At 43.1% G+C, this 12,000-nt stretch overlaps 1 protein-coding gene across 1 annotated transcript; it reads left to right on the top strand.

The window, feature by feature from the left end:
• The first annotated feature begins 10,324 nt into the window (after nucleotides 1-10,324).
• Nucleotides 10,325-11,611, top strand: LOC119365657. The gene is made up of 2 exons (XM_037631311.1): nucleotides 10,325-10,614; nucleotides 10,949-11,611. The coding sequence occupies exons 1-2, from the start codon at nucleotides 10,417-10,419 to the stop codon at nucleotides 11,417-11,419; spliced, it is 669 nt and encodes a 222-aa protein (XP_037487208.1). The 5' UTR covers nucleotides 10,325-10,416; the 3' UTR covers nucleotides 11,420-11,611.
• The last annotated feature ends 389 nt before the right edge of the window (nucleotides 11,612-12,000 follow it).

The raw sequence follows: 12,000 nt of genomic DNA, 5'->3' as shown, positions 1-12,000 counted from the left end.
TTTTTTTGCCAGAAAAACAAATGTAGTGTTGTTTTGTGGTTTAGTTTTTTTCCTTACCTTCTTGTGCTGCATGTGACCATCTTGTGTGGTCTGTGACACCAAAATGACGTGCTCCAGCTGCAATTTGTGAAGCTTGCCACGAGACGTTTGCCGGGTTACCACCACCGTAATAACCTGTAAGCATAGCAGTGGTTGGTCAATTCATGGCAAATGCAGTTTCGTGCTAGCAAGGCAACTGCAGTTTCCCCTGACGTGGCAACTGCAGTTGTCATGGCATGGCAACTGCTGTTTTCATGGCATGGCAACTGTAGTTTTCCATCTATGGCAACTGCAGCTGTCCAGGGATGGCAACAACAGTTGTCCAGGGATGACAACTACAATTTTTTACACATGGCAATTGTAGATGTCCAGTCATGGCAATTGCAGTTATCAACTATGCTCCTTCTGCTAAGTGCGTATCCGCAACTTCACTTTTTATGTACTCACCTGTGTGTGACGTCGATGGCAGGTACATGGGTGCTGCCTTATGCCACGTGCTGCATGAGGGCTCTGCATTTTCACCCGTGATAACTCGTGAGTCTTTTTCCCTTTTTTTGCATGTTCATTTTTCATGTCCACACCAGTATGCGCTCTTTTTTCGTTTGCGTTACCTTGATTAGCCATATTAGCTAGTTGAAGTTGGCTGCCCATACATTTGTCAGTGTTAGCGCCTTGCGACTGAACTTGCCACGGGCGCCCCCTAAGAGTGTTTTGGTCATAAGAACCTGCAAAAAAATGACAGTGTACGACATAAGTAGAATGTCATCTTCATCGTTGCCAAGATGGCAACTGTTCTCTTCTTTTGTTATCACGCATCATACCAACGCCTGCATACTGTTCTAGTAGTGGCAGCAACGGCCCTGCAGAGATGAGTTGACTGTACTCTGATGCATGCCAAGGGGGCATTTCTGGCCTTTGAGAACCCCAAGTATCAGCGCCATCTTCATGATTCATTCTTTCCGTGTCTCGCTTCTTTCCAATGTGTTCTCAGTCGCTACACGAACAAGAACGCATCAACAATCCACAAGAATTGTATTCTTCCGCTGCTTGCACATAGAAGATAGGGATGGCAAGCAATAGGTCAACTAGGTGGCAGTTATAAGGTGGCAACTGCCGTTATACACAGGTGGCAATTAATTTTTCCCACCCCCTTCATTCCAAAATTGTCCTTCCTCTCTTTTTTAGGGATTCCCACTCATCCATTTTCATGCCCAACTACTTGCGTCAATCAAACTAGGAACTTAAGTTAATCACAAACGTATTACATGGCAGATCTAGTGTATTCTGCCTGGCAATTGCGAATATACACTGAACCATGCAGTGTTCTACCCCTATATCATGGATCCAGTACCAGATCGTGAGATTTTTAGCCTTAAGGATGAGAAGGATGAGATCGGGAGATTTCACCTGGTTTTAGCTGATCGTCTCCCTATGGATCTGCCCTGGTTGCCATGGCAACCATAGATAGCCGGCGACGGAGGTCGGGGTTCGAGAGGTGGGGGACGATGGCGGCAGACGAGAGAGGGGATGGATCGGAGGCCGGGAACGGCTGGGTCGTGCGGGCAGCGTGTCGTCTGGCCCGGACGGGGCAGTGCGGACGGGGTTGCCACACACCGGACGTGCGGGTTGTGCAATTGCGCGCCCGGACGTGGTCGTGCAGGCGGGTTCTTGTTCACGCCACACGAGACATGTGGGCGGGTTCGCATACATGCCACACGTGTGGCAGTTATCGCGACCCTTAGAATTAGCCTCTCGTCTTATAAATATGAAATAGACCGTGAAAGAAACTGGGGCGTTTGCAAGTAAACGTTACTACTCCAAAGCCAATCAGCGGAGTACGTTATTTTTTAAGTTGTTGGGACTGATTAATTGGACGAAAGAATTCTTCATTTGCATGTCAAGTACAGGCAACCACTGCTACTGGCCACTTAATTATCAAAGTGTACGTTGATTCAAAAGCTAGCCCAAACTGCCAAACAACAACTTCCAAAACGTGTTTAATACTGCACGCACGAGCTTACGGAGAATCATTTAATTAAGATAGAAAATCCAGAACTAAACGGAGGAAAAATCCTGGGCTTTTAGGTGGAAGGTTTTCATGATGGATGGGGTGGATCGATCCAGATCGCGTGCGAATTAAGTTCGTCTCACAGGTTGTTGCCCCGGCCCGTTATTAAAGGCTTTCTATTCGGTGGTTATGGAAAACAATCTCCCGCCTTAAATTCGTGATTAGATCGATGTGGGCGAGCTATGATTGCAATGCGATATTGAGGAGAGCCTTTAAAACAGAAGATGCGCCGTGGCCAATTGCGTTTCTTTTCCCCTCATAAATTCCAAGCTAGAGTACTGCTGCCATTGAATTGGATGGCGTTTCCTATAAATATCTCATGAATAATGTTTTTTCTTTTTGCGGGAAATCTCATGAATAATGTTGTCCTTATAAACTTTCGAATTATCATCGTCTAACTTCGGTACCATATCAATCTCATGTGAAAACGTTCCACTCTTAGGCTAGTCATAGTGCATAGTAACTTAGGGGGTGTTTGGTTCACGGACTTTTTAGTCCCAAAGACTCGAAAAAGTCCCTAAAAAATCCCTAGGAACCAAGCGGGAGGGACTTTTTCTACAGGGACTAAAAAAAGACTCTACTAGAGAGTCTTTTTTTATTAGTCCCTGGGACTAAAAGAAGTCCTAGGACTTCTGAACAAAACACCCCCTTAGGCTTGTCATAGTGGGAGTAACATAGGTAGTAACATACATGCCACATAAGCAAAGAAGATGATGTGTCACGCAATTAATGAAGAGAGAGGCAAATAGAGTAACATAATATGTTACCATCACATAACGCTTTCCAATGCAAAATGAGTCTACAAAGCAATAAATGAAGATTATGTTATCACACTTATGTTACTCCCCACTGTGAAGGTAGTAATATAGACTAGTAACATATGCATGTTACTAGTCTAAGTTACTCCCACTATGACCATCCTTAGACTAGTAACATGCATATGTTACTAGTCTATGCTACTACCATTATAGTGAGTAGTAACATAAGTGTAGTGTCATGCAAGCCTTCATTTATTATGGTGTAGACTCATTTTGTATTAGGGTGCGTTATGTTATGGTAACATATTATGTTACCACAAGCATCTCTCTTCTCATTAACTTCATGCCACATAAGCATATATGTCTTGGGATGTGCTATGTTACTACCTAAGTTACTCCCACTATGGCTAGCCTTAAGCTCCCTACAGATAGGCACAATAATTAAAAGTACTCCCTCCAGTCCTTTTTACTCTGCGTATTAGATTTGTGTCAAGTCAAATTTTGCAAAGTTTGAACAAACTTATATTAAAAAAATATGAACATCTAGAATACCAAATATATCTATTATGAAATTAAATTTCATAATGAATTTAACAATATTAATTTGCCATTGTGAATGTTCATACCTTTTTATATAAGTTTGGTCAAAGCAGAGATATTTTGACTTCGGACAAAACTTATATGCAGACTGAAAAGGACCGGAGGGACTACGCACAAAATGTTACAGCTTTTCGACTATTTTCATGTCTGTACATTTCCCTCAACTTTTTTAGAAGAAAATCAATTTTCCTAACCGAAATATATCATATTTATGGGGTTTTTACCACAGAACAGACAAGTAGAATTGAAAATTTCAACCATCATAGAGTTAATTACTTGATGACATATATGACTACAATTACATCCAAAAAAATACCAGAAAGACAAGCAATATGTGAAAAAGTTAACAAGTTGAAGTCGTCTATTTTGGAACCGATTGGATGTGTTCTAGGGTATGTGTGGAAAACAATTTCTCATGAATATTTAGTAGTTTCTGACTAGAGAAGTAAAATTGGTTGTTGCTTCAGTTTAAAACCGACAAGATTACATGACACAAATATTGACATGAATTGGTGTTAGGGTTATAGTTTGATTAAGTCCACTTAGGGTTCGTGAGGGGTTCATTGACAACCTAGATGTTGATAGAAAATGTGAAACGAGGACGATGGTGTCAATGGCGGAGCCAGGGGTCTTCCTGGGAATTCCCTGGAATACCAAAGATTTTCGTGCAAAAAAAATTACTACATGTATTTTACAGTATAAAGCGAGTTGACTGGAGTTGGCTCATTAGCCCAAACGCACCACGACAGCCACGCATGGTGCCAGACGGGTGTCTGGTTTGGCGCGCGACCAGCCGAGCGCCCGAGCACCTCGTCTCCGTCCCTCGATTCCCAATTGAATCGATCCCCTTTCCCAACCTAGCGCTAGGGCTGGCTCCGGCGGCCGACCTCTCCTGCCTCTCCCTCGGCCCCTTCCCTCCAGTCGGCCGTCTCCCTCCCCTTCGGCGTCCAGTCCTCTCCTCCGTGGTTCCGTCAGGCGTCGGGCCGCCAATCCGCCTCCGGCCTCCCCTGCTCCCCAGTGCAGCGGCAGTCGGCAGCTCCCTTCGGACACCGTCCTCGAGCCTCCCTGGCTCGGCGGCTCCCCGGCGTGGCGGCAGCGCCTTCAGCAGGCAGCAGACGAGCAGTCCGGCCTCCCTCCATTCTGCAATCTGCATCCATCCACACAGTACTGCATCTATTCTTTCCCTCTGTTTCTAAACAAATCTGAAGATTGTTCAGTGATTGCTTGTAAACTGAACTTCAACTTGATTCATTTGCTGCTTACGATGAAGATGTTTGTCCAATGTACATCAGTCCATGCCAAATTGCCACTGCCATTGGTTTCTACTTCGTTTATGTGATTGTGATGTAGATGAAGAAGAAGGATGTTAGCATATTTGAAATGTGGGACAGATCTTGAAAGACAAGCAAAGTAACTTCTACATCCACACCAACTCCATTGAGGTTGAGAGCAATCTGCAGCTAGCACTAGTGCAAACACCCCGACCCCAATTGTAGAAGACGATGAAGCGGTTGATGAAGATGATGAATCAATGCCCCAATTTAAAGCAGATTTGGCAGCTCTGAAACGTGATCCTGGCAAGCGACTTCCCATATATTTGTATCATGCCAATGATCAGGATAGAGTTCGAAGAAGATACATTGACTTGGCTGCTTGTCAACCAAAGGATCATAAGTTTGAGATCAGAGATTTAGTGGACATCCTTGTCCCTTTTGCCCTACTTGGTTTAAGGATCATAAGTGGCTTGAGGATTACTCCCTCCGTCCTTTAAAGAGTGTACTTCCAACTTTCTTGGAAAGTCAAACTTTTTTATATTTGACCGTGTTTATATAACAATACATCAACATTTATGTCATCAAATTAGTAGCATTAGATTCGTGATAAAATATACTTTTATCATATACCTATTTGATTTCACAAACATTGATATATTTTTGCACAAACTTGGTCAAACTTTGAAATAGTTTGACCCTCCAACAAAGTTGGAAGTACACTCTTTAAAGGACGGAGGGAGTATATTATTTTGGCAAAAAAATTACAAGAATACCCAGGAGCAATTTCCTGGCTCCGCCACTGGATGGTGTAGACATGCTTGTTTGCTCCTCCTTCCATCCCAAAATAAGTTTCTCAACTTTGTACTAACTTTAGTACAAAGTTATACTAATGTTAAGACACTTATTTTGGGACGGAGAGAGCATTAGTGAACGACGATGATACGACTAACCAGTGTAGGAATGGGTTGGGGGATGATGGAGAGAAAAGGTATGGCTTGTCGCTAGGACCATACCAATACCAACATATATATGTTGTGCAAGTGGCGAATTCAGAGGGGTCAAGGTGTGGTGAAATGGTGGTTGTGAAGGATAATTTTTTTAAAGATACAGAGATAAAAGGACGACAAAGGAAGAAACATGATGTAGTGTGGTGCCATGGTTTATAAAACCTAGTTTTTTTTTAAGAAAAATAGTTGCATCCTCCACTCATTGTGGCTTGAGAACTTGAAGTGGTCCATGTTGTAAGCACCAAGTTTATTATGATCAAGCACACTTAGCAACCTCATCTTCAACCATGTTTTCTTCTCTAGGACAATAAGTTAGTAGTTCTAGATTAATCGCGAGGCTTCGACGTCCATATTAGCTCCAAAGGCATGACCATCGTTATTCATAGTGTTGGCCATATCGAGACAATCCGAGTTGACGATGACTCAATTGCGAACCAAATGTTGAGTGAGGTAAATGACGCACACCATTGTGTAAGCACCCAATGTGCCAACAACATAAACCTGGAGTAGCAACTTCTTTGCAACGCTGAGAAACATACTCATGTCACCCCTAGCCACCGCACGTGTGGCTCATGACAATTACTCTGCATTGAAAGATACATCAACATTGATCTTGATCATGTTTCTTGGGCGAGCGCTCCCAACTATGTCATTTGATTTTTATTTTCTTCAACATTTTCTTCTCATAGTTCATGACAACTGCAACAACTGACATGGTTGGGTGATTCGGCTCTTGGACCTAGTTGGTGACCGTCATTGATAAATAGACGATGTTCCCGCCGAATATTCCACAATGTCACTACTAGAATTCCCAGTAGTTCTCCATGCCCCAAGGTTGGAGACTTCTTTTTATACTAGGACATAGCCTTCATGGATTAGTTTTTCTAAACCTAGAGTTCTCCAAACAACTGCCGCTCAATCACATTTTAAGAGTGCATGCTAGATATCTTTAGCACATTCGAGCGACACATGCACTAGGCTTGCATGTTGATATGTCTATTAGCCAAAATTGTCTAGCATGACAAATTCCATGAAGACATTTAAATAGGAAAGTAGAACTTTCCGAAGCTAGAACCTCTTGAAGTTTACTCTTATGAGGATTAAGCTTTTTATCCCTTGGCACATCATTTGTCTTAATTTTCTTTACGTTAGTGTTCCCATTCAACGACAAGCTGATATGACTAAAACTACGCCTAACTTAGTATGTAAACATACAACAAATCTTCAAAGCTCTGGATTATTGGAATCTAAATAATATATTCAACATCAATAGGCCATAACACATCACATATAAGCTACCGATCTTAATGACCAATGGTTGAATCAACTTGTTCATCCACCATTGAAACACACATATTTCTTGAAAATTAACCTCTTGGCATAGGCAGAGGTGGATTGATTGAAGATTGACATTGATGCGTTATTCCTAAAGGAGGATGGATGCTCGTATGACGGTATTATCGCCTGTACGCACGAGGGGAAAGTTTTTGCCGGGATGGGTTTTTACTCGGGTGGGGGCGCGCTGCATAAGAGGCGGAAGTTGGGGCTTGCTATGAAGCTCGGGTCTGGCAGAATCATATTAGAATATGATTACTCTATGGTGGCCCAAGCTATTGGCCTAAGGTATTACCATTCTAGATAGCACAATGTGTACAAAGAGATTCTAGAGTATTTGGGTGGAATGGTATACAAGGTTATGACAATGGAGAGAGATGGTAATGTGTTCGCTCATGAAAATGGAGAGTGAATGGGGTGGAGATGCATTGGGACTTTTTCCCCACCCCACATTTAGAGACTAATTCATGTAGATTGTACTCAAAACTCTATTATTTTTTAATGAAAGCCTTCTTAGAAAATAAACAAGCATAGTATGTACCTCTCCTTGTAAAAATATATCATGGAGGACTATTATGTATCCATGCATGGATCATCCCATATCTGGATACTATTTCCATTCCCAACCCTTCAAATGCACCTAAACATCATACCCCAACCATTATGATTTACATTGTAAATGATGCACTTTTCTTAATTGAGTTGTCAAAGGTTGTCATCTAGAAAGGTAGGAATTTTGAAGATCGATAAATCTTATAGTAGGATCACTTGAGTCACCGATTTTTATAGCACGTCTTTTCTCTTCGACGGTAATTTTTATTTTCTTTCCATCCATTAGTTCTTTGGCATACTTTCTAAACCAAATATTCAAAAAACTTTTTCTTTACCAATGGGAGCAGTAACTCCATTGTGCACTGGCATGTTTACCATTTCTTGTGTCTCTCCTCTTCTCCACATAAATGGATCACCAATGTAACCCAGGTGATGAAGGCAACAATCTTATAAGCAATCTCGGAATGCTTGTATTATAATCATTAATCTATTGTTGCCTCTCATAATAAGCCATGACAAATGAAGCTCAAGATGAAGTTGTCTAGTATATTCCCATGACCAATCTCTACAATGCCATTTTTGCTTGCCACAGAATGTCGTGAACCTCCAAGCTAAATCATTAACATTGCCAACAATAACATCTAGAGGTTTTTCCCATATATGCTACAAAGTAACTATCATTGATGCTTTCCATTAACACGAGACCGATGCTACAATCATCAATATCAGCGTCGAACATGAATTTCAATCCTAATACAGATGGATTACACATGCCCATTTTTTGAGGCACATCATATACATAAAGATCATGTGTGCAAACCTCAATTGATATCAGACATCTAAGAGCAAAGAATTTCCACATCCATGCCATAACCACTAACACATCCAGCTTACAATTTTCGTGGCGAGAACCATCTCAGAGACAACCCAAAGGAGGGAAAAAAACATGCCATGCAGCCATCCCAGATTTGTCAGGAGCCAGAGCAGAGGGCGCCCACGAACAAATGTAGAGGACAAGTTGTGAGTCCTATGTGTCAAGTCCGACTAAGTGCCATACCCAGGTGAATATCAAGAGAAGAAAATGACATGGCACTCGCACTTTCTGGAATCGACTAGAATAGATGGCACCCAAAAGCTCAATGTCAAGCCTTTTTGGGATCTCTCATGTTCTCCACATAAAAGAGTCACCAATGTAACCCATGTGATCAAAACCACATTCACAAGCAATCTATGAATGCTTGCATTATAACCACCACCCCAATATTATCTCCCTTCTTGTGCCCATATAGAATTTTGTTAAAAACTCCCAAAAAATGCCAAAATCAAGACCGAGATGAAGTTGTATATTCTTGCGACCAATCCCTACAATCCCATCATGGATCACCATAGAACCTATTGAATCGCCAAGTTGAATCATTATCATCACAAATAATAACATCCATAAAATTTGCCATTATACTACAACATAAGTGTCACTGATGTACTACATTAACACAAGATTGGCGCTACAACCATTCTACCCTCGAAAAATGAAACTAAATCCTAATTCAGATGGATTATATAAGCCCAATCTTAATTGATGTACATCTTAGTCATAAAGGTTAGTCCAAACTTCAATTGCTATTGAACATCCAATAGCAAAGGAATTTCCACAACCATGCCAGGACCATGGCAATTCCAGCTTACAATTTTCATGGTGAGAACCATCTCACTGTCACCCGGGGATAAAAAAACCTCTTGATATTTTGCATCACCGCAAGAACAGAGCAAAGCTCGAGTGGCTAGCAACACCTGTCTACACCTTGCCCGCCTGGGTTCGAAGCACGAGGCTTGCCCGTGGCTCTCATTTTTCTTAAATGTCGACTCCGGGATGCTAGTATCCCCGTATTTGCTTTTTTTTGCACCATGTCATATAGTACTCTAGAATCGATTAGACATTAATAGTTGTGATTTAATCCAATAAAAATATATAGTACTCTGGATGCAGTATCCTCGACTTTGCCTTTTTTTTCGCACCACATGATATTTAATCGTTACGATTTAATCCAATATAAATGTATAATACTCCTTTTGGCACCGCCTAATATAGTACTCCAGAATCCATTAGACATTAATCATTGCGATATAATCCAATATAAATATATCAATTAATTTTCCTCCAAAATATCTTTTTCGTTGATTATATACGTATTATACGACGCGGCAATGCTCAGTTTTTGTGACCTAAAATATGGATGGGCGGATACTATTGAATATGGTACTAATGAATTTAGTGGTTGCATCTGTTTTCTAGATGAACAATAAAACGGCAAACGAATAAATGGAATGGATCAATGCACATAAATCCAGCATGATATTGCAGCGGCAGCCCAAGGGTTCTTCCACGATTTAAATCCAGCCCATTCATGTACTTATGCGGAGGAGTAAATGACTACTTTAAACGGAAACGAATTCAAATCCCGGCTCTTCGATTCGAGTGAATTAAACACGTCAACGACCCCAAATTTGTTTCGGGCAGTTAATTGGCATTAATAATCTTCCAACCATTTCCCAACGACGGCAATTAATATATGATCCTTAATGGCTCCCCCTACCCTCCACGCTCGCTGGCATGTGGGCCCCGGGTGTCGGTCGCGCCGGCGGCCTCCCGGTATATATAGGGCCGCCCCACCACGCACTGCCAAACATCCCACCGATCTCCGTTTTCTCCCTCGGCAGAACGACAAACAAACACAGAAAAGAGGAAGCAGAGCAGAGGTCCCGCCGAGAAAGGGAAGAGGAGAATGGCGGCGGAGGTGAGCTCCATCGCCAGGATGCTCCGCGGGGAGGCCGGGAAGGGTAGGGCCGGCGCGGGGAAGGCGCCGGAGATGGTGACCATGGATCTGCTCGGCGGGTGCGGCAGCGACGCCGGCGGGCAGGACGAGGTCGTCGACCTCGAGGTCAAGGTGCCCGCCGGCTGGGAGCGACGGCTTGATCTGCTGGTGAGTCCTCCTCCTGTTGTTTCGCCCGTTCGTTTCTCCTCCCCTGTTCTTGTTCGTCTATGTATGAACAAGTTAGTTACACGTGCGTGCGTTCGTGTTTGGTGGTTAATAAATTCGCGCCCGTGTGGTTCCTGTTCGAGATGAAATTCTGTAGAATCATATAAATTTCCTAGGTTAGATTATGTCCGCACATCTTCTCGATCGGTTTAAGAGCATGATGATCATTTTTTTTGGTTCTGTTGGATTGAATTACAGAGTTTTTGTTCTTCATGTTCATAGCCGTCTTTGATCTTGTTTCAAATTATAACAGAGTGAATTTCTTGTTTTTGTGCAGTCCGGCAAGACGTTCCTGACCCCTCATCGCCACCAGGCCGCCCAAGACGGCCACCAGGACCTCAACCTGCCTCCCACGGCATCCACCGCTCCGGCCGCCGCCGTCACCACATGCGCCGCGGTCTGCACCCTCGACATGGTCCGCGACGCCCTGCAGCGCGCCGCTGCCGCGCGGTCAGCCCGCTCTCCGGACACTTCGTCCTCCTCGTCTGCGTCCACCTCCTCGTCGTGCCCCTCCCTGGGAAAGCGCAGCCGCTCGCCTCCTTCAAGCACGGCGTCGCCCCCCGCGAACCCGGCCATGCGCGCGTCCGCGTGCCCGTCCTGCCTCACGTACGTGCTCATCGCCGAGGCCGACCCCCGGTGCCCGCGGTGCACGTCCAAGGTGCCGCCGCTCCCCACCAAGCCCGCCGCCCACAATAGCGGGAAGAAGCCGAAGATTGACCTGAATGCTGCCGCCGATGAGACCGAGTGAATGGGAAAAGATGATAGACAATTCGATTTTTTTTTCTTTCTGGAAAAGTTTTTCCAGTCATTAGTTGGCACTACTTAGAATATATCATCAGAAACAGATACATGTTCAGAAAATTATTACTCCTACTATCATAGGGTCAAATCAGATATTCAAGTTGGACTTTTATTAATTTATTTCGTTTTTTCCCTTCAATTCTTATCTGTTCTGTTCGTTCCCTCGCCAATTAGCAATGGAAGTAGTCTTTTTTTTTCACCTAAAAATAACCTTTTTTCTCGGGTCGTCGCAATTAATAACACGATTGGTATGGCAACTGAGCTGGATCTTCTTTGCAAAATTAATGCAGTTCTCGGTACACCACGTATATAAATAGTGTATACGTTGCTTTTGTATTTTCTCAACAACAATACTCGGTACGTACGAGTACCCTGGTATTGTATACCGTCGCAAATACGCAAGTGTGGTGCCATGCAAAAAATAAAATAAAATACACATGTGTGGTACAAAATCACGATACAAGGTACGTACGTGGTCTCATCGATCGAGCCTTATCAACTGGAGAGCGATATAGACTGCCGCCTCCT

The sequence above is a fragment of the Triticum dicoccoides genome, chromosome 2B (genome assembly GCF_002162155.2).
Source record: "Triticum dicoccoides isolate Atlit2015 ecotype Zavitan chromosome 2B, WEW_v2.0, whole genome shotgun sequence".
NCBI classification, from domain to species: domain Eukaryota; kingdom Viridiplantae; phylum Streptophyta; class Magnoliopsida; order Poales; family Poaceae; genus Triticum; species Triticum dicoccoides.
Note: the sequence above shows the minus strand (reverse complement) of the source record. Positions and strands in the feature narration are given on the sequence as shown.

Bases quoted from the DNA above. Each gene is read 5' to 3' on its own strand.
- LOC119365657 (XM_037631311.1), top strand. From the start codon at position 10,417: ATGGCGGCGGAGGTGAGCTCCATCGCCAGGATGCTCCGCGGGGAGGCC. The intron at 10,615-10,948 runs GTGAGTCCTCCT...GTTTTTGTGCAG, and splicing joins AGCGACGGCTTGATCTGCTG to TCCGGCAAGACGTTCCTGAC.